This window comes from Lutjanus erythropterus, chromosome 5, assembly GCF_056507025.1.
Source record: "Lutjanus erythropterus isolate fLutEry1 chromosome 5, fLutEry1.hap2, whole genome shotgun sequence".
Taxonomy (NCBI): domain Eukaryota; kingdom Metazoa; phylum Chordata; class Actinopteri; order Lutjaniformes; family Lutjanidae; genus Lutjanus; species Lutjanus erythropterus.
In genome coordinates this window covers 27,690,347-27,718,053 of record NC_139321.1, presented here as the reverse complement: position 1 = coordinate 27,718,053, position 27,707 = coordinate 27,690,347, and the positions used below count along the sequence as shown (strand labels likewise).

The 27,707-nt window shown below is 37.9% G+C and overlaps 1 protein-coding gene across 3 annotated transcripts; it reads right to left on the bottom strand.

The window, feature by feature from the left end:
* Positions 1–762: 762 nt before the first annotated feature.
* On the bottom strand, positions 763–22,213 carry ocrl (OCRL inositol polyphosphate-5-phosphatase). Of its 3 annotated transcripts, XM_084719503.1 has the most exons (24): positions 21,776–22,213; positions 21,039–21,118; positions 17,629–17,720; positions 17,199–17,237; positions 16,689–16,802; positions 14,346–14,540; positions 13,947–14,196; positions 13,639–13,812; positions 12,744–12,845; positions 12,526–12,640; positions 12,141–12,257; positions 11,470–11,651; positions 11,001–11,112; positions 9,979–10,088; positions 9,585–9,720; positions 9,307–9,417; positions 8,981–9,146; positions 7,904–8,139; positions 7,153–7,176; positions 4,424–4,543; positions 3,551–3,635; positions 3,051–3,178; positions 2,728–2,839; positions 763–2,319 (listed from the first exon to the last, which is right to left on the bottom strand). In XM_084719503.1, exons 1-24 carry the CDS (start codon positions 21,815–21,817, stop codon positions 2,195–2,197), a joined length of 2,967 nt encoding a protein of 988 aa, XP_084575629.1. In that variant the 5' UTR covers positions 21,818–22,213; the 3' UTR covers positions 763–2,194. The 3 variants fall into 3 exon arrangements, with proteins under 3 accessions (XP_084575629.1, XP_084575630.1, XP_084575631.1); XM_084719504.1 differs by lacking the exon at positions 7,153–7,176 and having other exon boundaries at positions 21,776–22,212; XM_084719505.1 differs by lacking the exon at positions 21,039–21,118 and having other exon boundaries at positions 21,824–21,864.
* Positions 22,214–27,707: the final 5,494 nt, after the last annotated feature.

Here is a 27,707-nt window from a genome sequence, read left to right as displayed (position 1 = left end):
CATCGTATAGTTCCGCGTAAAAACAGCCATCACTTTTTCATAGTCAGTGGATTGGTTATTCTAATCTTTGCAGGTCTTTAGACAGCAGTGGAAATATAGACAACAAACGGCTGGAGCAGCCTTTTAAGCTGCATTTCCACTGGTGGAACTTTTCCCAGGGACTGCAAACCTTTAGAAGAACTCAGTGCATTTCCATTGTAGGAAAGGTAGGGGCCATTATTTTATCCCCCAATAAGTCCCTGCTCAGAGGCAGTGCTTTCCAAAAGGTCAGGAACTTTGGGGGTAAGGTTTGCAGCGCTGCACATTTCTAATTGACATGCTGTGTCATCGTCATATGCCCCATGCAAAAATTATGTGTAAAAATGGCCATAGCTTTTTTACATATCAGCAAACTAATTGGTCTAATCTTTGCAGGTCTTGCACTGTAGTGGAACCACAGACTTAAGGCACCTTTTTAGTTCCTGGGACTAAAATTTCTGGGTACTTGGGTGGAAACATGGTTTTACTTTCTTGAAAAGTAGCTACTGGGACTATAAGTTCTGGATTCTTGTGTGACAACGCAACTTTAGTTCCTTAAAAAATAGCTCCTGGGGTTAAAAGTTGTGGATACTTTCTGTGGAAATGCAGCAATCACCTCCAAACAAGAAAACCTCCGAAGTTGCTGGCATCACTGCATTGCAGGAGATACTGAGCAAAGGAAATTACTATCATAAATGTGAATGTTTTTGTCCACTGGGAGAGCTAATGCTGACATCTCTTGGGTAAAACTGTTAAAGAGGAAACACTGTTCATTATACACAGCACAGAAGTTCCTTATTTCAATAACCATGACATGTTATGCAACAGTGACTGCAGGAAAAAAACATCCTCTGTGGCACAAATGAGAACGGTGCACAAAGACAGGCTGTATCCTGCAGAGTAATGAGCCATTAAATCTTGCTAAACTTGCACCCAGAAACTGCTGCATCACTTAAAACAGGAGAATTACTCATCTGCATTTACCATAAGGAACACAGCGACTGTGTCTTGGCATCACACAGGCCTTAAACAACTAATAATAATGAGCTGTAAGATGTGGCAGAAGTGAGGAAAAAAACATGTAAACAAACAGACATCAACAGTACCACCTTCATGACAAACATGACAAACTGTAGACACCATCATCACAGATTTGCATCACCATACCAACACTCAAATACCCATGAAACAGGGAAACAATCACTATTTACATGATTTAAGACATCAAGAACCACAGAGCGTGACTCTTCACTCGACTCCGGTGGACCAGGAAGTTAGTGTGTTAACAGACTTCTTGTGTAATTCAAGAGGAACTGGCAAAAGAAAATGTAAGGCTCACGGCTGAAGTCACACAATAACACAGCAAACATTCACGTTTTCTATAACAGGACGATAAAAACAAGTGATGAAATATTTTACAACCAATGATGAACTGAGAATAAACTGTAGTAGAAACCAAAAACTGTTCATATGGTGCAAACTAAGAAGACAAAAATATATAAATAACAGCTAAAATACAATGGGTATGGTGATGCTCACACATATCTTAATATTGTCCCCTCTTTAAAGTTAAAATGCTGCAAAATGGGTGATTGTCTTGATTTTTCTTAAGCTTAGACATTCTTAGTATATAGATTTCCACAATTATCCCATTTCAAACTATTTAATGCTTTAAACTGTATACTAGTATTCAGTCTGCTTTCCTTTTCTTTAGTGTAATTGATTCTTTCGCTTAGCATCTATGGATACATAGTGTTTTCACATTCATACCACTCACTGTTCACGGTGTATTTTGGCATGAGCACCTACAATAAGAAGGGTCAGCTGAGGACAAGGATGACTCTAGTCCGGAGGCCTTTGGGTCATCAGAAAGTGCATAGGCATCAGTTCAAACCTCTCCTAAGTGCTTCCAAATCCAGCGAGCGGTCGTTCTGTGAATGAACTGAAGATATGACACTTGGTAAAATCATCACAGTTCTAATGGAAGTCTTCCTCTAACATGAGAATTTGTGAATGATATGGTGCAAAACAGCTGCACTGGTCTCCAATAGATGACAAGATACCAAGTGGATTGTGTTACACAGTGTCCTACAGGTCCAGGTCTTTTGTCAACAGTAAGTCGGGTTGAGAATCAACTCTAAACCTGACTGACGTCGTGAGTGACAATTGTCCTTTGTTACTCCTCGTCTCCTGCCATGAGGAAACCCAGAATGAAGTCGATAGCTTTCTGTCGGTCATGTGGTGTCTGCCTGCCCACCAGGTTGGGAGGCGGTCGGATGAGGAGGCTGGCAAAGAGTGTTGCTAAAACACAAGAACAGGACAGAGATGTAAACAAAAGAAACTGATATACTAAGACTTACTCACTCTTCTATCAAGTAAAATGAAACACTTTTACATGCTCTGTATAATCAAAATAACTGAACCTGTGTGAGGATGCTGCATAATATGTAGAGCACTTTGACAGATTTGGTGTCGACGTGCTGTAGTTGGTGCTGTTGTTTAAATGTCTGTTTATTTATCTAAAGATTGCTGTATGCCACACAATGAATATTCATGTCACTGTAGCAAACCATTGTGATTTGTCAGTGTAATAAATATAGTTTAGTATTTATTACACTGACAAATCACAATGGTTTGCTACAGTGACAGCGCAGCTCAATAAATGATAAAGCACGGTGAACATTAAGACATGAGGTATCCATTTCATACCTATGAGGCTGGCTGTTAGGTTGTTGTTGTGTGAGTGCTTGAGAAGTTCCTTCAGAAAGGCCATTAAGTAGCGAAACACATTGCGATGGGCCCGGGGCAACTGGGAGATCAACTGTCAAATGCCAAAAGAAGACAATGATTATTGAGATGCATTACTGTATGCAGTATGTGACAGAAAATACAGATAATGCAGGACTAAAGTGCATTTTTTCTGCACTCTTTTCTCTGCAACTGCAAGTAAAACACTCCAAAATGGCTCTTAAAAACAGTAAATAGCAGAGTGAAAAGACAAATACATTGTATGTTAAGCATAGTCGCTATACCTGTTTGCAAAGGCGGCTGTCATGAGCGCAGTCGAGGCACCGTTGGTAGAGTTCATAACAAACCACTGGCTCTGGCAAGGCCTCCAAGAAGATCAGCAGAGCCTCAGCTACAGAGTGGTTACAACCAGCTACATCAACAGTTAGGGAAGAATAAGCAAATATGGAGTTCAGTGTGGGCCAGTTGAGTGTATCATTCATCTGGATATTAACATAATAAACTTTTGCATAATCACTCTCAGACCCTGTGTCTCCCTCTATGTCTTCTTGTTGTCATATGTAAACATTTATAGCTAGAAAGGTCAGATGATTACTGTGATTAATGCTATTATTATCATGATAATGCTAACACTTCTGTGTGACGAAGACACAATACAGTCCAAATAATAACTGAGATAGTATGTCTCTCAATGTTCCTCATGTGCCTTTTGCTTTATTTGCTGTTGGACACTGAAGTGGTTGCAGGACTGGGTCTGTGGGACAGGCCTCATAAACAAGGATACAGACGGAGTCTGGAATGCTGGTGTCCAGACAGTCGATGATGCTCTGAAGCTCCTCCTGTAGACCTGGTGTCTGGAACAAGTCCTCCTGGAAGAAGAAATATGGAACATTTAAAACAAATTTCCACAAGTATCTCTGTGTCCAATTAGTATCACTATAGTTGGTTATTGTGTCACACACATACAAGTGTGCAGCCACACGGGCAGTGGTGATATATTTGTCAGACATGAACATAACGTCTTATAGTACAATGCAAATAAAGAACTTTGTACTCCATCCCGTAAATTAGCCCTTGCTAAATAAATAAAAAATAAATCTAAATAAAAAATAAAACAAAATAAAGTTTTCACCTCACTAATCCAAGTGTGTCAAAGTTAAACACTGATTAGATCATATTCAGGGCTGAGAAGTGCTTGTTTGGCCATTGTATGTATGTGGCTGATATGTATTTCTTAAAATTCATTTTGTTGATAAATGCCCATTTTAAGCACTAATAGCCATTATTTAAAATATCATTTCATCATGTATATCACATTTTTTTTTCATGACCCAGTTTTCTCCAAGAATTTGTCTGTATTACTCCATCTTAAAGCACATACACAAGTACTGTAACTCTTGATTAAAAGCTCTAATGTATCAACAATAAAATCAATGACCTACATCCCTCACATCCACAGTTCAGCAGTCTTATCAGTTCTCAATAATAAACATTCACTAGAAATAAAGGCAGTTTTTTTTTAACCACAAGGCCATCAGGCTTCCAAACTCATTAACCTAATAATGTACTTTGCATAAATATACTATCAGCAATGATTGCTGCTATTGTACAAGGAGTGATTACATATCCAACACTTAATCAGTTGTAGCCTTCTCACCTGATCGCAGGACTTGGTGAAGAGATGGTTGACAAGAATCCAAACCTCTTTGGGGATTTTGAGAGGTATGTCCTCAGTACTTGCACCATCCACCATCAGGAAGTTCACCTTTGACTTTTCCTGATGAGAGATAACAGAGTCTCTATGTTTCACACTGAAAAACTGTAACAGAGACATTTCCTGTAATAATAAACCAGTATTTTTCCATTTACTCATTACAGGGAAAATGATCAGAAATAATGATATTATTGCCATGCAATGTGATTCATAAAGACTTCTAGAATGACTGCAAGTGACACATCTGATCAATTAGTGATGTAGTAAGAGCAGCAGTGAGGTCAGGATTATCTCTGGGGTCTGAGCCATTTTAGAAAGGGCGGGATATCAAATTCTTTTTGTCTCTGCAAATGGATCCCTGAGACAAGAGACATCCAAAAATAACCACAGCCAGTGAGGGTGCACATAAATGCCTGGGAAACTAGAGTGGGCCTTTAAAAAGGGACGATGTGAAGCTAACAAGCAGAACTAATGTGATATTCTGTAAAATGTTTCATCACCCAGAGCTTCTACTGTGAACCCTCAGAGTTTATTTTCCATGGGAGATTCAAGACCAAGAAAGCTTTATGATAAAATGTATAAACTGCAGCATTATAAAGAAATTGGGCCTAATTTATATTCGAAGGGGCTGTCTGTTTACTCATGCAGTTATTTAGTTTAACTGATCAGTAACAAGTTATAAAATGGAAGATGAGACTTGTCGTTTGGCTTCATAGGAGTGTGTGAGCTTAGCTGAACAGACGTTAATGCTTCTTCTCATTAACTTTAATCATGTGTTTGAGGGAGCTGTGCAATGAGGGTGCCCTGCTGTGAAATGAGATTTAGTGTGTTGGTGTGTGTCTAGGTTTCAGTGGACTGGTGTACCCTGTCCTCAGAGGGCCAGGGGAGATTTAATGGGTGACTGATCCACACACACAGATTATAACTAAGCTGGTCTGTGATTGCCTGAGGGATACCAATTGTTGCTCATCAGCTTTCTGAAATGTAGAGTGAGTGTGCACAGATTCAATTTTCTGATTAGCTAAAGAAGCTACTTTTTAATCGGCCTAAGGTGAAAACAGCAGGTAAGTGTTGCTGCACAATAACAGTCCAACATTTAAGAAGCACACTTTGGCTTTGTTCAGATTTCAGGCAAATCAGATCTGCTTCTCAAATCAGATCTCTAAGAGTGTTCAGACATCAACTACATATCTTCATGAGCTGCTGTGGTAATGACAATGACATCAATAAATACCTATGTTGATGACATCGCTTTCCAAGATGGAAGCATGTTCATTCATGGTCCTCCCAGCTTTGCAGACACAGAAGCCTCCCCCAAAGTGCCAGCAGAAAATTTATTTCAGCGTCTGTCTATGAACTGTGCTGTCCTCCATACCGCTCTGCTAGTAGCAGCATGGATTCTGCACAGTCACTCTGATGCACTTTCGTCACTCTGTATTTCACATAGACGCATATGTACAAATTCAAATGTAATCACTTTTCAAACCACCTCCATAAGCCTTCAAACTCCTGGATCTGTTACTCAAACTGCCTGTCCTGGATCAGATTTCATGGCTCCCGGGTATCTGAAGCAATAAGCCCCCCATTAACTGAGCCTCTTGAGCTAGACCATTTTCTGGCTGAAGGCCCACTGATGTTGTAGAACAAGAGTAGCTGATTCCTTCTGCTCGCAGTCTTTATGCTAAGCAAGGCTAACTGCATTTACTATTAAACTTCCAATCTAATTCTCAGAAACATGGTTTCCAAAATGTGGAACTATTCCTTTAATTTCAAGAGAATAACAGTTTTAAAGTAAGTGGTCCAAGCATTGTATCCAGAAAAGTCTGAAATACCAGTGAAAAAAGCTATGCATTGTACTGCTGTGGACAGGGTCAGTAATACAATGTATTTACCTGAAGAAAAAGAAAAACTATCAGTTTAAGCGTACCCTATAATTACAATATTTTCACCACTTTACTTTGCCATCAGACAACCTTTTCAGGAAACTGCCGTTATATACGCCAAAGATCATGTTAACCAAACCAACCAGACTTCACCGGCAAAATCAATTATTTTAGCTCGCAGAACACAGAAGTTGCTGGTCACAAACAAACTAGCTGATTGAGGCAGCGGTAGACGACCAGCTCCCATGTTCTGTTGGGAAAATGACTTTCTGAAAAAGGAGTCTGATTGAGCAAGAGAGAGCAATATTTTTCTGTCAGAAAAAGCTGGCTAACAGCATGGCAAAGTGTGAAAAAATATTCTAAATATAACATACACTTAAAACAATATTGATTTTTTAAGGGGCTAAAATACATTTGGTTGCTGACCCTGTCCACAGCAGTACATTGCTTAGCTTCCGTGCCAGTACTCCTGCTGCTTCTCCAAACTGGGGGCGTGTCAACCACCATCTACTGATGATGAATAAGAATCTCAAGCAGCCCACTTCAAAAAACCTGAACTGTCTCTCTGAGGTTACACATTAACAAGGCGTAGCCTACACTGAGTCTATTGTTGTACTCATATCCTGCCATGACTGATTCCACATTACTTGAACTAGTTTCCCTTTACACCACAAATAATTGAGGAAGGTCAATAAAGTGTCATAAAGCAGATTACTTAAGTCTTGTAACTATGGAGATATTGACCCTGATTTGCCCGATAGCTGATCAGTATCACTGTTAATATTTTACCTTTTCCATGTAGCTGTCCTCTCCCTGAGCAAGAAGTCAGCCCACAACCACAGTGAAGAGTTGGAAAGGAATGATCAAGGCAAGGAGAGGCGATGAAGGAAAACATAAGAAGAAAGTAGATAGAAGTGGTATGGATAATCACAAAATCAGAAAAAAGATTATTGATTGTTCTTGCATAAATCAGTGATAAAGTACACAAGGTCAGTAGGAAAAAGGAATAGTCCAAATAGAAATAAAGGAGCACTGAATGGCAATAGCATTATATTCCCAAGCCAAATCAGATAAAGTCAAAAATAGCATTATGGAAACAGACAGAGGTGAATGTGTTAAGACCAAAGGAGTCTATTTCTATAAAGCACTAATATGAGCCTAACCTGAGTCAGTTTTCCCTGTTTTTAGGAGCTCCCTTCCCATGTTTCTGCCACTTCCTCGTTCCCTTGGCCCCTCATGGCCAGAAATATACAGGTTGAGACATTTAATGCTCTCCAAATATAGGTTCTCTGTGTGACTGAGCTTCCCCTGAGGGAGTGAACAAGCCCTCACGCGTTCCTGCTCTGGTTTCAGGGAGTGAGGAGCTACAGAGTGAGGATTACAATCTGAGCTAAAACTGCTCTATGTTGAGGAAGGTTCATGTTTCCCAGTCAGAGTTTCGACTAATCTGATGAAAGTATGTCTGTTCACTAATCCTATCACTTTAAACTGGTCTGATTGTATTTCCCTTTTCAAGAGTGCTGGACGAGCTTTCCCTCACCAGGTCGATGAGCTTGGTGATGGGGATCTCTCTGATGGGCTTCTTCATGCGGCACAGAGTCTCCAGCGAGGTGCCAAAGCAGCTGGGCAGGTAGTTGCCAGAGATGGTGATAAAGTAGTCCTTGCCACGGTCCAGATGGAGCACCAGAATGTCCTCTATGGAGTCCTCTCCAGAGTTCAGCAGCGTGACAGAGTCTTTACTGACATACACCTCCAGATAGATCTCCAGAGTCTCATCTGTTCAGTTAGATAAAGAAGAGATTTAGAGGATATTTTACTGAGAAATTCACAACACTGAGAAACAACTCAGTCAACTGAGATTCTTTAAGTCAAGCAGTCATTTTTTGGTGTTGTCAGTCAGTGTGCATTACAGTAACAGGATAAAACAGATAGAAGTTTACAAAATGCACGGGGAGAACATTGCAGTGGGGATTTATAAAGAAGGGAAATCATAAATATAGTTTCATATTAGCTGGCACACTTTCTGAAAAAAAAAATACTTGTGACTTGGCAAACAAATTTCGGCTCTTGCTTTTTAGCTGCATCATTGTACACAGAGCAATGCAACAGCATCACAGGCAGTACAACTTTACAAACCAAGTCTCTAAATCACCACATACAATTCGTAATTTGACTAAAGTGACAAAAGATGATGCACTGTCAGCCGCCTCAGCACAGTTGTGTACACTTTCACTTTCTCTGACTGAAAATCTGATGTTTTCACATGACAGATAATGAAAAAAGGCATTAAAACACAAGTCTTACTGGTAACATATACTCATGTAGGCTGATACAGGAGTTACGTGTTGTGCACCGAACTTAAAAAAAAAAGAAAAAAAAAAGGAATGAGTAGTATAAGCTTTTTTAAAGCTATTTGAAATGACACTTAAAGCAGCAAACTTGCTACATGTGACAGTACAATGTTATCCTAAGCAGATTTATCCACGTTTTTTAATCTCCTTTTTAGATTTCATCTACAATAATTAAAATACCACATGATCACAGATGTAAAATTGGAGGTAACTTGCCTGAGGATAATCAGAAATGAACAGAGATTTATTAAGATAAAAGGACTTACTCGGGTCTAAGAATCCATCACTTGGCTCGGCACGGAGCCAAGACTTGCAGTACTGCGAATCATTGAGTTTGGGGATGAAGGCGAAGTGACAGGGGACCTGGCCGTCATTTGTTATTAGGAAACGCTCCTTCTGAAGCTGCCGGAATTTCACATTCTCAAATGTAAACTGTGGGAAAGGGAAACAGACACCGGAAACAGAGAGACAAATATTAATCATAGATTCCTAGTCATTTTATCCTAGAAATTGTGGGAGAAATTACAACAGGCTCTCCTGTTTTAAGGTTATTAGTGACAAGTGCAAGAGGATGTGAGGACTTTATTTTCACCTCTCTTCTGCTCAGAGACAGAGATGGAAGGAAATCATTCTCCATTCTGTCCATCGCCCGAACAATCTCTTCAAACACCCTTTTGTGGCGCTCCTCATTCACCACCTTAACCTGTTATAAAACACAAAGGTCATATTTTTATTCATTTCCATTAATAGAAAATATTAAATACATTAAAGTCATGGATACTGTCAAAACTAATACGAGAACCTTTTGTTTTTCACCTGTCAGTTTAGGTTTTCTTTTTTTTTTTTTTTTTTGATAACATCTCCTCTTACCCCGATACTGAAGAGGGAGCTGACAGGCTTGTGGTCACTAGTTTGCAGCTCCATGTGACTCCGGTATTTGAGCTGCTTGACATTGTTACCCCTCCAGAGAATTCTGTCACACCAAGCCGGGACACGGCACTTCCCACTGCAGGAAACAGTCACAATTTCAGAGACAAGGTTAAGCGTCAGACTTTAGACAGTACTGCTGACTCTGTATTAGTGCAATGATAAGGCCGGAAAAAGCTTCCTCACAGGCAAAATTTAATCAGGATTACAGAGAAGAAAAACTGAAACTGAGGAAGAGTTTCCACAACTAGAAAACAGAAAATCCTGGCGTGAGTTTGTGTGCTCAGTCATTAACAAATAAGAGAACAACACAGGAATATGTTTAGTATTATGTTACCTTGAGTCCCATCGATCTGTTTTGGGGTCATATTTATATGTGGGAATGAAATTGATCTCCCCCTCCATGAAGTCTGTGAAGGCTCTCTTCGTCTGCCTCTGAATATTCAGCTAAACAATAACAAGTGGTAACATTTCAGTGTATTATTTGGTGAAAGTGTCCAGACAGAATTCTTCATTATTATCACACTCAGTCAAAGAGGAAGTTATAACAGATTACAAACAACCTGTGTAATAATGGCAAAACAGCTTCCGTTAAATATTTACCTAATCTCCATTTATCTAGAAATTATTTAGTGTTTGTCATACATTTACACAAGTTCACATCTGAGAGCTGCAAAACAAAAGCACAGTCGGCTCATACAAACAAGCATAGTTTACTACGGGCTTCTGAGCAGAAACACTAGAGTTTTAGTTGAAGAGCCTAAACCAAGTCCAAAATTCTCTTATTTTGTGCTAAATTGTTCAAGCAATACATTTAAAACTGCTTAACAAGGAAAGTGTAGCTAATTGTTTAAACAGAAGCAGTGATGGGGCATTTTCCTGTACCTGATAATTATCATGTCTAAGGCACGTGCAGCATGTGTCAGTGTTTTTAAAGTTTAAAGTAAAAATGTAGTTAATATTTGTGTACTGATAACCTACTTAAGTTTAGAATTGCAAAACTTAGTTGATTAATTGATCAAAATAAAATTAATCACCAACTGGTGACAAGCAAAAATGTCAAACATTTCCTGGCTCCAGGTTCTTTAATGTCAAGATCTGCTGCATTACTTTATGATTTATAGTGATAAATGACAACAGTCTTTGGGATTTGGACTGTTGGTTGGACAAAAGAAGAAGCAATTTGAAGATGTCACTTTAGGCTCCGGAATATTGTGCTCAGCATTTTTCACGTGTTTGTGACATTTTATAGACTTAATTTTGAAAACAATGAGGAGATTAATCAATAATGAAAACAATCGTTAGTTGCAGCCCTCATTAAGTTTAGAGAAAACACCGAGCCAGACAACAGTCTCTTACCTGATCAACCTCTTGAAGCTTTTTTAGCTCGTTCTTCCCAATGATCTGTTTGACCTCAGCAGCATCATACATGAACAGTCGATAGTTTAAGTCCCCGAGCCAGATTACAACACTGAAACCCAAAGATGCAGAAGGATGGCTTAAAACAACAGAATTATACCATGTGGTAAATACAATTACCTTTACAAAAACAGAATTGTAGTCTATAGCTCATGCTTGTAAAGCTACTTAAGACAATGATACTGATTAAATTAGTAATATAAGTAATAAAGCTTTATAATATGGGATGAGTTTAGTATTGCAGAATGCTGGGAAAGTGACAAAAACATTTACATGTAAACTCAACAAAACAGCCAACAAAACAAAAAATCAATGACAGCTGTAACATAACCAATCACTGCAAAGTCAGATGTCAAACATTAATTCAGGGCCACGTTCTCACTCTGGACATGAATGACTGAGGACTCACTCGTGCTTGACGATACTGAGAGGCGGGTGGTCCAGCAAGTGGAAGGTCATGCGGGCACATATGTCTTTGTAGTCCTGGTTCCGGCGCTCAAAGTCTTCTACGTGCGCTGCTAGATGGGAGTTGACAATGCAGAAGCTAGTGTTGTGGAAAACAAACCTCACTGCCACGCCGCCTTTGTTCCCCTGCAAAGCATATCAAATATTTTTGATACTGACATTTTAACAGTCATTTAATTTAGGCAAATCGACGCGGGAATTAGGTCTATGCAGCCATATTAAATAAATCAAGTGCAGTGTACTATAAATACTGTTATCAGGATGAAAACAAGAACACAAAAAAGAACAAACGATCCATGTGGATCTAGATCAAGTCTCATATCCAGCAACTTTTAAGCACAAATCATTTCTTCACACTGAGTGATACAGCAATTTTGAAAATTTTACAACTTCCTCATGAGCTACTGCTCCTAAATTAAGGGTGCACAATACAGTAACAAATTAAATTTTCTCTGCAACATTACAGTACTTCATTATAATGCTCTTTTGTCACACCAGCCTCTGTGATTTGGATATTGCACTTGGCCATACTACAATTTTGATAATATTTCTATTAATTTTGGAGCTCTAGCTTAAATGTGAAAAAACAAAAACAAGTGTTTAGTGTTAACAAACCATTTTTCCCATGATTCCTGTCCCCACATGCTCTGCAGCCACTTCTTTTATGTGACTCTTGTGTGTCTTTTTGACATAGACCACAAGCATCATTCCAACCAGTCGTATGATCCGAACCTGTAGACATTAGAACATGCAAATTAGTACTATTATATTCATCCATATTGCAGGACCCAATTTACTATGACAGTGTTAATTCAGGGTAAATGGCTGCATTTGTCCCGCTTGCTTTACTGCTCATTCACCCATTCATACTGATGGTGTTTGGGGTTCAGTGTTTTGCCTGAGGACTGAACTGCCAAGCCTGTGATTGGTGGATGATCCACTATGTCTCCTGGTGCCACAGCCACCTATTTTATCTGTCAGAAAGTCTGTCTCCTCTCACCCTTTTGTATTTGGCTTTTTGGTGCAAACTCCTCTCCACAGCTTCCACCCACAGCTGCTCCTTGGATGAGTCCATGTAGAAGAAAGCTTCAGTGCTCAGGTCCAATTCTTGAAAACTACAGTCATAAACACAGTCACCACATTAGATGTTATTAAAGCAAAAATGCTGGGGGCGATATATTTAAGACTTCATGGTCCGAAAACAACTGTACAACTGACCCTAGAGCATAAATATCAGGAGGTTCTGGGTCACAGCAGAGCCACGACTCAAGGCTGCTGTCTGGAGACTGGCCATTCACATTCCACGTTCCTGTGAAAAACCTGAAGAGAAAAAAACAAGACGCAGTATTTGTGAACAATGTCGGGTTAAAGGGATGGTTTGGATTATTTGAAGCTTGATTATGTGGGGTCCTTATTGATAGTTGGTGTATTAACTACAGTGAATGCCGTGGAGAAGCAGCAGAAGCACCAGTGTAGGAAGCTAAACCATGTACTGCTGTGAACAGGGTCAGCAACAAAAGGTATTTTAGCCACTTTAAAAAAAAAGTCATCATTGGTTTAAGTGTACACTACATTTAGAATATTTTCGCTGCAAAATCAGTAATGTTACCTCATAGATCAGAAGAGTTGCTGGTGTACCCTTGCCTTGATCTGTTAGTTTGTTTGTGTTACTCTCTGACTTTTAAAAATCTTAACTAACCATTTAAAACACCAAAGTCACACAATAACACTAACTAACTAACAGAGCGAAGAAGAGGTGTCTGACAGCAAAGTGAAGTGGTGAAAATAGTCTAAACATAGCACACATTTAAACAGACAATCTTTTTGGGACAAACTTTCTTTGGTTAAAATCTCTTTTGTTGCTGATCCCATCCACAGCAGTACATTGCTTAGCTTCCATGCTGGTGCTCCTCTCCGCTTCTCCTAACTGGTATGGTGCCAACTAGCATACTGTAGCTAATACACTGAATATGTATAATTACTTCATACAACCCCACATCAAATAATCCAAACTATTCCTTTAATGTGTGCAGGAGCATAATTTTTTAACTGCTGCAGTTCTATATGAAGACAACAAAACTAACGATTTACAGAACAAAGACACTGCTCTCACCTGAAGTTCTCGATGTCCACATACTCGCTCTCTTTCTTCCCCAGGCGGTGTTTAATGAGGTATTCTCTTTGTCCTGCATGGTTGGAGAACATAGCCTGTCTCATGCTGTTGGTGGTGGGGCTTTCGCACCAAGATGGTGGCCTGTCCACACGGTCAAACCCTGACCTGAAACTACTGCAGTGGAAAAAGTAGGTATTATTTAACACCAGCAACATTTTAAACAGATTCCACTTTGAGATACGGAGCCTTCCGCCATGTAATGCCAGTTTCTAGCTAATCTGACATGTTGTCATTAAAGGTTAACTTACTCTGGTTTGGTGTTAGTGGTGAAGGAGTTGTCTTTGGCTTGTAGGGAGACAGCTCTCTCTTTAGGGACTGGTGGAGGAGGCAGAGGATTGGATGGAGTGTAGGAGGCTTTGCGAGGAGGTAGAGGGGGAACAGGAGGAGGCTCCCTAGAGGCCACTATGCGATTCTGGTGGTTCTTCTTCTCCTCCACTTTGAGAGCGTGGTTGAAATTGTCCTCAAAGCCAAAGTCTGAGGCAAGTGATTGAACTGGATCTTTAGAAACAGCAGGTACAAAAGCAGAGAGTTCAATCTAACAGCAACAGAAACTAATATGGAACACAACTGTGAACTGAAATATATAAACAGCTTTTTTCCTTGTCTGTTGGACTTTTCAAAATGTAAACAGTGTATCAGTCCATTACCTGTGTTAGTCTGATTTGTTGACATGCTGTTGTTGAGGTTGGGAGGCAGTGCACTGGTAGATTTGGGTGTGCTGACTCCAGAGCCCACAGAGTTAGCATTTTTGTTTGCTCTTTGCGGTGGGATGGGAACTGGACCCCTCAGGGCTGTTGGTGCAAGGGGCTCCATCGCTTTGGGTTTTGTGAGTGTGGATTCAACTGAGAAAAGTTAACAGCAATGTCAGAAGGAAGCACACCATGATCCAGGCTCAACATAACCTTACTCAAGCAGAAGAGTGGCATATTTGTAGGGTTATTTTAAACTGTGTAAAAAAAAAAAAACAATGAAGGTGCTGCACCTTTAGATAGAAACTACTATGCCTTATTAAAGGCTTTTACCATAAGTAAGTAAATTCACAACCTATTTCAACTGACCTCTCTGAATGTAAATATGAACACATTAAATAAGCCAACACCCAGAAGAGCAATGTTGTCATAACAGGAAGTAAAGGATATCAGCTAACAAATGGCTTGTTGATGATGCAACTGAAGAGGTTCAGTTCCTCTGTAGTACTACTGATCACTAGAGAATAGGTCATAACCATTTAAAAGTGAATGAAGGCAAATGGCGTGCAACAGTAAAAATGGGTGATCAGGTTCTGAGTGGAAAAACAATTACAACTTACTGGCTAACCATGATCTCACTTCAAAATGTATTATTTCTCCAGGGTGTTGCTTAATGAAGTGGAAATTTCAGAAACCATCAGCTATTATGTGATGATGATTTACCTTCCGTTTTGGGGCCAAGACTTCCTCTTCTGTGTCATTATACAATTGATTAAAACTTGAGACTTTGTGAGCAGCCTACTAATCTCTATAAACAGATATCTGTATATGAATGCAGATATCTTTTAAAAAGTTAATCAAAAGCTAAATCAGCGTCAGACAATAGTCGACGGATTCCAAAGACTGCAAGTCGCCAATACATTCCACCTCTTTTGCTTTCCACATAGACTGTTAACCTGCATGCAACCAAGGTCCACTCAAAGGTGATTAGTCAATGCTACTGAAACAACAAATGGAAACAAGAACACTTTTTTGCTTAATGATTCTGCATTCATGTGCAGATATCCCTTTATAGAGACAACTAAAGTGGCAAACAAAAAAAGCTTTTTTTTAAGCCACAGTTTGCACAAATACAAAAAACACAATTAGGGAAAACCCACGTAAAAAAACAAAAAACAGATGAAATCTCTAATGCAATCCAAAGGATACAGAACAGCTTACAACATTTTATCACAATCTTATAATTTGAGGTGGTCCTTATTTTCAAAGATGAACTAAACTGTACCTGTCTGAGCATTATAAAATGCAAAACTGATAAACTGATACACAAATGTCTGCTGCTGTAAACAGTGAACATTTTGGCTATAACTGAGTAGTCTGCAAAGCTCAAAGTTTACGAAGTCCACTTTGTATTTTCATCATTTAGTGAGAAGAGCACATATCCTGCAATAGTTCAGCCTGTGTTTCCTTTTAACACAATCACCTCACTGTTCTCAGTCTGTTGCCATAGTGCAGCTACACAATGTGTGTTAACTCTTAACGTGCCAGAACATCAGTTTTTTTTTTGTTTTTTTTTTAACTCAAATCAAACTTTCCCTATTGCTGTGATAAACCACAAGGGGTTGTGCAACACAAGTGAAATAAACTGAAAACCCACAATTATTCTCCAATATTTAATATAATGTTCTTTACATGGGAGAATATTGGTTGGTCACATCTTTTACAATGCAGATGAGTCATCATGTATTCCAGCCTGTTACTTTTCTTTGCAACTGATTTTAAGTTCAACAACAGAATATCTTGATTACATTGAATACATGAATAAATTTTTTTTTAAGCCAAAACAGAATTGGCAGTGCATAAAAATAAAAACAATATCCCCTCCAATGTATAACATCTCCTTTCCTTAACAACTAAAAATGCTTTCAAAAAGAAATTCTCCTCACTTTGCAGGAATTGTCATTCCACACCGGTCTTTACACTAACTGCCATTAATATCTTCTAATTTTAGTGAATGAGAAAATTACATTTTGCTCATTCACTTGAGGAAATGGTTAACCATAAATCTAAGAATGAAAGCATAATGACATAAGCTTTCACAGAGGTGGGCTGCCAAATTTAAAGGTGGATCTGATTTCAGAAACTGCAGCCAAATGAGCCTTTCCACCGTGCGTGGGTGGCAAGAACACACAGGAAATCAGCGAGCGGTGTAATCCACCCTCAGTGAATAAATCTTAGATGAGTGATTAAATAATTAATCATCCAACTGCTTTAGACAACTGATAGACAGTAGAATCCTACCTTGTTGCTGCGCGCTCTTCACCTGGGCAAGGAAAGTCTGAGTACGATCATCATCCTGGAGTTCAAGCAGCAGCTCAGGGGCTTTGTCTCCTTTGATTCGTATCCTAACAGAAGCTTGAGAGGAGTACAGAAAACACAGTTACACACGTGGGACACCTTTAGACTTTGCAAACACATTAGAAATGCAGACTGCCTAGAAAACAAAGCAGAGTGATTTAACAGTGAGACAATTCAGCATTCTTTCAGAGAAACCTGGTAACTCATGACCAGTGTTTGCTGCTAAATAAAGGACATAGACATTTGGCTGAAGGCATGCTCTAAAAATGTAGCATGGCTGGATAGGGGCAGGGTTGCAATAAATGCCATGTTTTAGCTCACTGCTGTTCCCACAATAAATTATTCTTTCAAGCTTGCCTGAAGGACCAAAATAACATATTTTCTGCATAATCTCTGTTTGAAAACAAAACAGAAAAAGGATTTAGTAGCCAAAGAGAGGAATAAGGTACTTACAATCTACAGAGAAGTTAATAAGAAGAGCCTCTTCAGCCTCTGAAATAAAACAGGAAAGAGAGCTTTAATGGTGCCCATTCAGTTCAAAGGTCTGTTTAACCAGTGGTGTTATAAATTTTTCAACAGGCTCTAGCTGTTGTGTGTTGATTTGTAAGTAATATCAGTACAAAGGAAATGCTTCCTGGACTTTCACTTTTACATCACTGTGATGTAACCCTGAGAAAACAATAATGCTACTTTGCACAGTGGATATAAGAAAGTGAGGTTAGAGTTAACTTTATTAACATGCTGCGTCCATTGAGACAGGGATTACAAACATCTTCTAAACAGTTTACAGCAGTAGGTGACTTAAAATATTCTTGATTAATCTTAGCATTCCCAAAACAGTTAATACTGTGAATTTGATAGAGGACAAAAAAAGATCACATACCTCTCACAATTTCAAAATTACCATTGATGGGTATAGACAGCTGAGCCACTGGACGAGCCACAACAGCATCAGGGGTGGCTAAAACACCCAATCTGTTTGAGAACAGCACAGTCTTGCTTAACATCAGCTGCTCTGTGACAATAATCAATAAAATGATCAAAAATACAAATCATATAATGACCTCCTGCAGATTTTTTTCTCATTAATAGCCATTCCTTTGCGATTAAAATTGTGTTTCATGCATGCAATGTGGGTAAATGTTTAGGATTAGATTATAATCATCTATGTAATATGAGGATTAGATTATAGTCATCATCATGCACATGCACACATGCAAAGGTCTCCTTTATTCTAATCAGTTTTGATGACAAATGTTTTCAGTACTGTAGCCAGAAACACATTCACAGAAGCTTTGTTTTGGGTCATTAAATAGTCAATATAAGCAGCTTCAAATCTGTGTGATGTTGGTTAATGTGGGTGAGGTCTTATTTCACTATAACAATAGCTGACTAACAGCCAGGGTCAAATCAGCATGCTGGGCACTGCCCAGACTTTTCCTCTACTTGACATTAAGTCTGATTACAGTTGACGAGAGGAAAATGATTCAGCGCTGCTGGACATGCGTGACAAGGACATACAGTTAACCTGAATCAGCAACAAACCCTCTGATGTCGTAAGCTACACGACAACTAACAATGGAGAACATCCTCTCCTCAAGGGTGTGGACGAAATAACAGATACACCTTACAAAACAGCAGTCCTGGAGTAAACATGTATGTTATGGTGAAGTTCATCATGTTCAGTTTTCATTGAGACCATGAGACATGTTGCTCCAACTTATTTCTGAGATAATAGTTTATGAGTTCTATTATCCGTCCTCTTTGAGTGTGTGCACCACTTTATGTCACCTTTAACAAATAACTTCAAATAATTGTCTATTACAGGCCTACATTGGTAAGTATAAATTGTGACAAACAGAATAGTTTCAAAAACAGTGTCTACATATATCAGTGAGTTAATCTAATATTTTTAATAATTGTTCAATTAAGTTTAAAGTCAATTGTGCAATGAAATTTAATATAAAATGTGAAATACAGACTACTCCTCTGAGTAAATACATACATTGTCAGTTAAAAATTATAAAGCAAAATGACAACAACTGGTTTAGTTGAAAAGCATTTGTCCAATTATGTTTTAGTGTGAAAAAAAAAAATTGTCCTGAATGATATTAATGTAATCACTACATAGAATTCTCTTTTTTTTGCTGAAAGTCATTTAGACTTTAGGCTCATTTGTTTTATATTTCATACATGTCTTTCAAATAAAAATGTAAATGGCATCCTATTTAGACCATGCTATAACATCCATTAAATAAATATTTAAGACCTTTTTAAAAAGATTTTTTTAATTAGTAAATGTGAAGACATTTTAAGATTTGAAGATCACACTGTAAGACTGCACTGGCAAAGATGACAGGTGGCCACAAGTACATCATGCCAACACTGATTAGATGGGGCATAATGAGGTCTTTAACACAAATATACAGAGCCTCAAAAATGAACACTATACAATTTTTACTCAAATCAAATATTGTCAAATTCACATTGTTATTTACTGTAGGGCTGTTGCATTGTAATGTGCTTCTTCTGCTATTTTGTTCACCCTGCGATAACAGTGACCCTGCTGATTTAAAAAATGTCAACAATAAGCTGTCATATCTGTGCAGCACCAACTAAAACCCTGACAGCACCTGGTCTCCATGATTCTGACTGAGTGGAGTTCAGTGTGTGTGGGTTTTTAACACAGTCAGCTGAGGACGGAGCTTGTGTGCCCATGTGAGTCTCATTACAGTCCAGGACTAAGTGGAGGAATTCTGGATAATGTGAAGTGAGCTGGCTGCTGGTAAGGTGTAATTGCTTTCTCTCTCACACTAGTACACGCCACAACCTGCTACAAACACAAACAACACCGATGGTTTAACACACCCACTGCTGTCTGCCACAACATCCCCTTTCACTAAACAAATGCTGGGGCTGCCAAGACTTGGGTTAAAATCCTGCTAATCTAACACTGAACCAAATCACTACAGCTCCACAGGCAACACTGGCCTGAAGAGGACTTTCAGAGCCACCGATCCATGCAGCAATTAACTTATTTCAACTGACACCTAATATTTTGTAACTGTAACAGGCAACATTTGTTTCAGGTCCTCTGGAGGAAAAACTTTGCCCTTTCACCTGAAAATACTAAATAGTCCAATTTCTATTTTCTGCCAAAACACCTGACCTGTTTGATTTAACTACGCAAACTGGCTCCAACAATAGTCAGGCCTGTGTAATGTCATTCGCTATAAAAATCTATTGATTAGATAAGACAACCAACCTGAAAGCACAATAATCAAACTTTACAATCTGAATCATTATGTTTATTACTCAGTGTGACGCTAGCAGGGCGCACACCTTTTTAATACAACAATGTATTTTGCACCATCTTCATATGGTTCATTTGCAGTTAGGGATGGATATCAAACTGGTACTAAACTGGTACTGGCTCCTGACTGGTCAGTACCAAAATACTGATAAGCTCGTGGACAAACAATACTGCTAGTTGTGTTTATGCATGTTACATAAACAGCTGACAGGGCAAAAATTTCAAAAGTATGGGCCCATTTTACTAAATTTAATGGAAATGCAATTAAATTCAATACCCAATTTAACTTGTTACTTCCGTAAAACAGTAATAATATAATTACTGTTTAATCATTTCATGTCATTCCTTTATTTTCTGACCAAACTACGGCAAGTAGTATCAATAAGAGCAGATCACCAAAGCCCTGTTTGCGCAGGCTCCTAAATGACAGCAGATTTTATTTATATGATTAGTCAAATGACAAAGATTTCAGCTAAGAAAAAATTATATTTGGGTCTATTTGAAATTTTCATTCTATTAAAATGTTGTAGTTAGTTTAGTATTTATAGCAAAATAATTTAGTGTTTTAATGACAATAGTCTTTATGAACCTGTGATAGTGCTGAAAGTCAGTAAACAACAACAATATCAGTACCCATGCCTTCTTGCAAGATGAAAGCCATATTTGAATGTGTTGCTAAAAAGCAACACAGCTTTTCAGTGCATGCCAATCAAAGGCAGCAGAAAATACAAAATAGCTCCCAATTATAGAGGCAAGTAGACCAGACACTTCAGATATGCCACAGCAAGTATCTACCTTCAAACAAGGTAAAAGCTGTCAAAAACTTTGACTTCATCAACATTCAGAGCTAAAGGCAGTGGATGCTGCAGATGAACATCTAAAGAGCTGCTTCAAAACTCAAACATCCCACTAAATTTACCTGCTGCCTGATGACAAAAATACATAATTTTTCAGTCAGCAGGTTCTCTAATGATACTTACACAAACTGTCCACTGCGCTCAATTAGTGACAGCAGTCTGGACTCCTTGTTTCCAGCCCTCAGCTCCTGACCTCTCACAGTGTGAGCATCATAATCAAGGAATTACGTTGACTGAGGAGGATGAGAAAGACTCATGGACATCACAAGCACTTAGTGGTTATTGAAATTAACCGCAGACTGGGCCTCACTTTAATTTTAGATTTGAAAATTAGTAGTTATGCGTGTGGTTAGACTGAGGGTGCTCATAACAAGTTATAATCTTTGATAGAAAAAGCCATGCTTATTAAATAAAAAAAAAATCAGGGGCAAATCAATTAGACAAGTGACAAGTCATAAAGCAGAAAAACAGAGAAAGCAGGTCAGTGGCTTAAGTGGTTGGTGGCAGCCAGTGTAACTTAAACTAAATCATGGCTAACGTTACTCTGTTCAAGAACAAGTGGGTTTAATTGCCCAACTACAGAGGAGGTTGGTCAGATTTGTATGGTTAGCATGTGGAGAACTGAATTCAAAGTCAAATGTAGTTATAAAAGACCCAGGTAAATAAACCCACACGAATTATAAATCCATAAAATACAGTTAACGTCCAGTTATCTTGTTAGCTTGTTATACATTTCGTTAAGTTGGCCGTCTTGCTAACGTGAACTGACGTTATGATTCAGTAAAGCTAACGTTAGCCAACGAGCTAAAACAAACTGAAAAACATATGAAAAAGGTTGTAACTCAATTCAAAAAGGATATTGCCAAGCACTCCTCGTCGACAATCCCCAAAGAGGACTCCATTCTTACCGATAATGAATAAACAGAAATGTATCATTGGCTAGCGACTTTGTGTTGGTTCAGTCCAGACACGGCCAGAGAAAGTTAAATCCCCACCCGGCGGTGCGGCGGCCTTCCGGGGTGACAGCAGCTGTTCGGGGTTGTGGCTAATGCTAGCCGCTTGTTAGCTTCTTAGCCAGATGTTGTTTCTGATGGATAGGTCACAAATGTTCAACAGAGCCGAGAATCCAGAATATCCCGGTTAGTGTGCGCCATCGTGTCAAAAAAACAAAACAAAAAAACAACCTTGATATATCCGGCTTCTGATTGTGTTCAGGGAGCAGGCTGGTCAGACTACATGGCTGGCAGTTTGTGGCAGCTAGTTAAGATCCAGTAGAGTTTGCTATGTGGACTCCCTCCTTCCTCCCCTTCGTCTAGAAGTGAACCCTAGATTTGTGAAAGTGTCGCGAGAGTTGCAAGCGTTTTTTCACTTTGTTGCACATCTTGTACAAACAAGTTCTGTTTTATAACAATGTCGTTAAACTCTGGGTAGATTTGGACAGAAAATCCTTTGCTAGGGTGATGGAACGATCATGAATTGGGTTTAATAAATCACTCTCGCGAGACGATTCGCGAGTCTGGGGTTGCCTTCTATACACGACGTCTCCTGCCCCTCTCGCTGCTCGTCGTCGATACAGCTTCATCTTCTTGATTTTAGCGGCGGTTGGCATCAAGTTTGTGGCACATAACGCCACCCTCTGCCGCGGAGTGTGAACCAGAGACTGAATACGGCCTCTCAGTCGACAAATAACGTAAGAGAAAAACTGCAATATCATGCCGTAAAATCATTATTATTTTCATAATTGATTTTGTGTGTCCTCTTTAGGCGTTTGAGGTTACCTTGCTGCTTCGAGCTCTGTGCTTAAGTACAGTTTTGAGGTACTTGGACTTTAATTCAGTATATCCAATTTATTTTACTTTCTAGTTTTACTACACAATGTTTCAGAGGGAAATATTCTTTTTTTTTCTCCCCTACATTTATTTAACTGCTATAGTTGCAAGATACTTTGATTTTACATACAAAACATTACAGCTCAACCACCATTAGATTTTTGAAACGAATCCCAATACTAATTTTAGCTGGGAGAAAACACACTTATTACCAATTTGGTGGCCCATATAGTGAATTTTTGAGCTGGAATGAAAATAGACCTTGTATATGTGGACCGTGCACTGATTTTGCATCAATGTCACTATGCAAAGTTACTCAGAAGGCTGTTTTCTTGAACAAATATTAAAGAATTGGCTAGTGAAGTTAAATATTCTTTCCCATGTTAAATAATTTAGTATATACAGAGCCAGTCCTGACCTGCATGGGGCCACAAGCAAAATTCTGCTAAAGAATCATCCTAGCTGAGCAGAAAGCCATGTAAACCATTTGTCATTACCACACAGTCACACCCCAGTGCTTCCACAGTACAGTCCTCCCTCCCCACTTTGCTCTGTCTGTCAAAGAATAAGAACTAAGATCTATATAGAACAGAATGAGGCACAAAAAGACAATATTTATGTAATAGAATATTTTGTGTAGAATCTTCTGATAAGTGAATATCGACATTAACATGAATGAGAAAATTTTGAATATTTAAAATATAAAAAACACTAAAACATAACACTGGGCTTTGGGTCTGATGCCTAGCAATTAGTCAGTTAATTGATTTTAAATTCCATATTTAATCAATCATAAGTGATCATCATTAATTTCCATCTTGCATTAGTTCAGAGTTGTAATCAGTGGTGGACTGTAAGTACATTTACATCAAGTACTGTACTTATTTTATACTGTACTTTATTAAATTTTATCCAACTTTATGCTTCTACACTACATCCCAGAGGCAAATACTGTACTTTTTAAATCCACAAAGCTGAAAAAAGGCTGTTTTATGACTTTTTAGAGATACATGGTTCTCACAGGATAGTGATGACAGACATTTGCCTTGGTTACAGACATGGTCTTATGGACCATGATGCATTGCTGTAGATTAAACTAACAGTGGCCTTTAAAGTTGTTAAAATTTGCTCAACCTTAAACATCTACAGCAGTTAACAGCAGTGACATTTAGGCACTATTATTAATCCAAAAACATCAGACATAATAACACTGACAGGGAACATTTTACTGCAACAACACTTACTTTTACTTTAAGTAAATTTATCTAATAATATTTCCGTACTTTTACTTCAGTACTGTTTTGTGAATGCATAACTTTTACTTGCAGTGAAGTATTTTTACAGTGTGATATTAGTACTTTTGCTTCAGTAAAGAATTTGAATTCTTCCACCTTGAAGGAGTAACATCATATCCATGTATTGTCTGGACAGACAGACAGGTCTTTACAGAGGCTGCTGCAGGAAAGTGTGCATGCACACATGAACTCATGTTCACGCATTTTCTCTGAATAACAGATTGTAAATGCTGTTGCATGTTGACGCTCATCAAACGTGATAAAATAGTTTTATTTCATTCTCACTTCTGTCAGACACAATGTCGCAGAGCAGCCCTGGAACATTTACAAGTGAAAAATAAAAACAAAACAAAATAATAAAATAGAATGATAAAGGAATACAAAAAAGAAATAAAGGAGAATAGAATATTATTAAAAGTAAAAAATAAAAATTCTAAAAGAACTTATGATATTTGATATCTGATATTGTCTTATTTAAGTTCTTTTATGGTGTTTTATTTGTTTTTAGTCAATGATTTAATGAAATTTCTATGAATTATATACATTTTGTTATTCTGCTTTCTTTTCTTATCATTTCTTCATAATATTTCTGAAAAGTTGGTGATATTGAACTTGGCATGCAGCAGATTTTTTGGGATTTCTTTAATTAATTTAATTAATTCTTAATTTTTACACTGATTTTGGGTTGTTGACAGTCCTCCGGTAACTCGGCATTAACAGCACACACTTTTCCTGCTTCTTTGCTTTAGCAGGATTTTACTGCTGCGCTGTTAAAATTATATTTTTTCCTTTATGGATCTCTGAAAACAGGACATCAAATTTCAAACTCAAGTTCTCCTTTTTTCTCTTTGATGGCATTTTCATTAATGAACACTTCCTGACATATGGAGCAAGAAGCACAGTCATATATAGTATTAATGGGGCATTCATTATGCTAAGTTACAAGTCTCATGCAGTGCATTTAAATATGCACAGGTGGATAATTTACATTTTCCGAAGTTACAAACGTTTGTTGACATGGTGTGTTTGTACGAGCCCTTCATACGAAAAAAGAGAGAAATTTAAGACATGAATACTAAAATACAAAAATGTGCTTACATGCAATGGTGTGACCACCTCATGCTGAATCCTGGCCACCCCCTTTGGCCACCCTAATCACCACATCACAGCTGTAACTTTTTGCTCTACAATTTGAATGAGACATGCTACACGATTTCTGACACCAGCTTTGTGTGGTAATACTTTAAAAGATGCCCTAGGGGTCACTGACCCACAGTTGAAGACCACTGCCTTAAATGATGGTACATCAGTGGCTGTTTACACTCACACTAGTTTGCCACTAATATTCAGAATATGTCAATATTCTGAATTTGATACAGGTCATGTAAACAGCACATTCTGGTTGGATATTCTGATAAAAACATGTGGAATTTGCTGGTATTATTCTTGTTTTGAAGCATTCCTTGTATATGTAAACAGGAAATCCAGAATGTGTGTCTCAGTTGGGTTTTTACAGCAGTTTGTGACACACAACCTCTTCTGCTCTCTGCTGTAAACAAACCAAAAAGCCAATAGTTAGCAGGACTGGAGCAGAGATTTGTGCACAAAAGAAAACCTCACATTTGTGATTGGAGAGAGAAACACACCTGCTTTCAAAAGCAAACTTGCCAGCTAATTGCTGCCAGTTAGTTGGTATAATTTTTACAGCATTCTTGTTTCAGTGTAATACTTCCTATTTAAGGAGTAATGTTTGACAAGATGTAAATTAACAGAAATTCATAGACATAGAAATACAAGGAGAAAAAAATGTCTCTGATATGGGTTTTTTGCAAAAGAAGTTCAAACACCTTGATAAAATAACTTGCCTACAGCCTACAACTCGAGTTTTTATTTTTTGGTGAACTATCCCTTTAAGATAACTGCAGTCCCACCAACTACCTATGTGCTGTAAGCAATGCAGAAGGGGTGTTGCTTTAAATCTGTGCACTGAGATGGGTGGATTGGAGTAGTATGTATATAAGTAGTGTGTATCTGAGTATAAAATAGTGTGTGGAAGTGGAAGTGTGTGAGCATCTGGGTAGCAGTAATATGCCCTTGTATTTGATCCCAATATGAATACACCATAAGCTAATGTTTTGCACATGTGACCTATTCAATTATCTTATTTATTGTTTTTTTTATATAGTAATGTCTGGTTTGATGCAGCTTTTTCCCTTCATCCAAGGCAGATTTCTCCAAAGGCAGACAAATAAAGTAACCTTAGAAACAACTTTGATTTCCTTTTACATTTTCTTAGTTTGAAAAGTCAGTTCTTCATTTCACACAGAGAACTTACAGCTGCAGCTGCTCCTGTTGGAGCTACTTTGTGTCAGAACAAAGACAAAATGTGAAACTGCTCCCAGTGAATTTAGTAAGTTTCAAGTGCAAGAGGGTAGGAACTCAAACTTAAATACTCACTTTCATATTATTTTTTTTCAAACTATAAAACAGCAGGGTCTCAAACTGTTCATGTTTCTTTAGAAACTTAATTTGAACTTTGTACAGTACATTCATTCAACTCATCATTTCAAGTCACAAGACTTCAAGTTAGAAGAACTCATGTTTCAAGACTTCTATATATAAATTTTAGGTTAAATAGTAACTTCAATAAATAAAACGTGTATATTTACACTGTAAAAACAAAACTTCACTGTGACTGTTACAGCTCAGCCAGCGCCTCCTTCAAGTATTATCCCAAAAGGTCAAAGGTCAAAAGTCAAATTCACTATATTATACACTACACTATATTGTATAGCACTGTATTTTTTTCTTTGCCGACCATTTTTTATTGAAAAAAAATAATAAATGCCCCACACAGTCTCATTTTTTATTTTGTTACACACAATAATGTGTGTACAAATTTTGATCTTCTGTGCACAAGATAGTGCTAAAATTGTATCATCTGCCCCACTCAGTGTGTTAAAATATTTTGGATTTATTTATTTTGTTTTATATTATACTATATTTGTTTTTAAAACATTGTTTAAATCAGTTCATTTTTTCTGCAGAGCAATGAATAAAGTTGCAAAACATTCTTTTCTCTTAGACCTACAGTCCATAAGAAGGCTGTAACAGTAGGTTATAACATATATTGCTGTGCTGGATACCTCTCAAGTACACTTGTTCCACAGTTTGAACTGTTGTAGACTTTATGCTGTTGGTATCTGACAGATGTACCACAGACTGCATCCCCTCATTGTGCATTAGTTTTTTGACTTTCCAAGTACTGGTTGTGAAACAAATCAGAGACATCAATGTAAACAAACCACAATTCTCACCCCAGTAACACAATTTTACAAGTTTACTTTTATTATACATTTCAATGTTTTAAACATGGCCTCCTATAACCAAAACAAATCTTGGCAGAAAATTAGACTTAATTAACTTAAGCTGAATTTTTGACCTCACTGTTCACACAATACTATTTCATTTAATATTAATTTCAATAACAAATCATCAGGTGTTAATCTAAAAAAAATGATTGTAATTAATTTAGTAGATTAAGATTTAATGTATTTCACTCTTTATTGTTTAGAATCACTTGAAATACATAGATAAGGAGGCACAGATTAATTGTTTTAAAATAAAATAAATATGCAATTACCGTCCACTTAAATTTCATAGAAGGG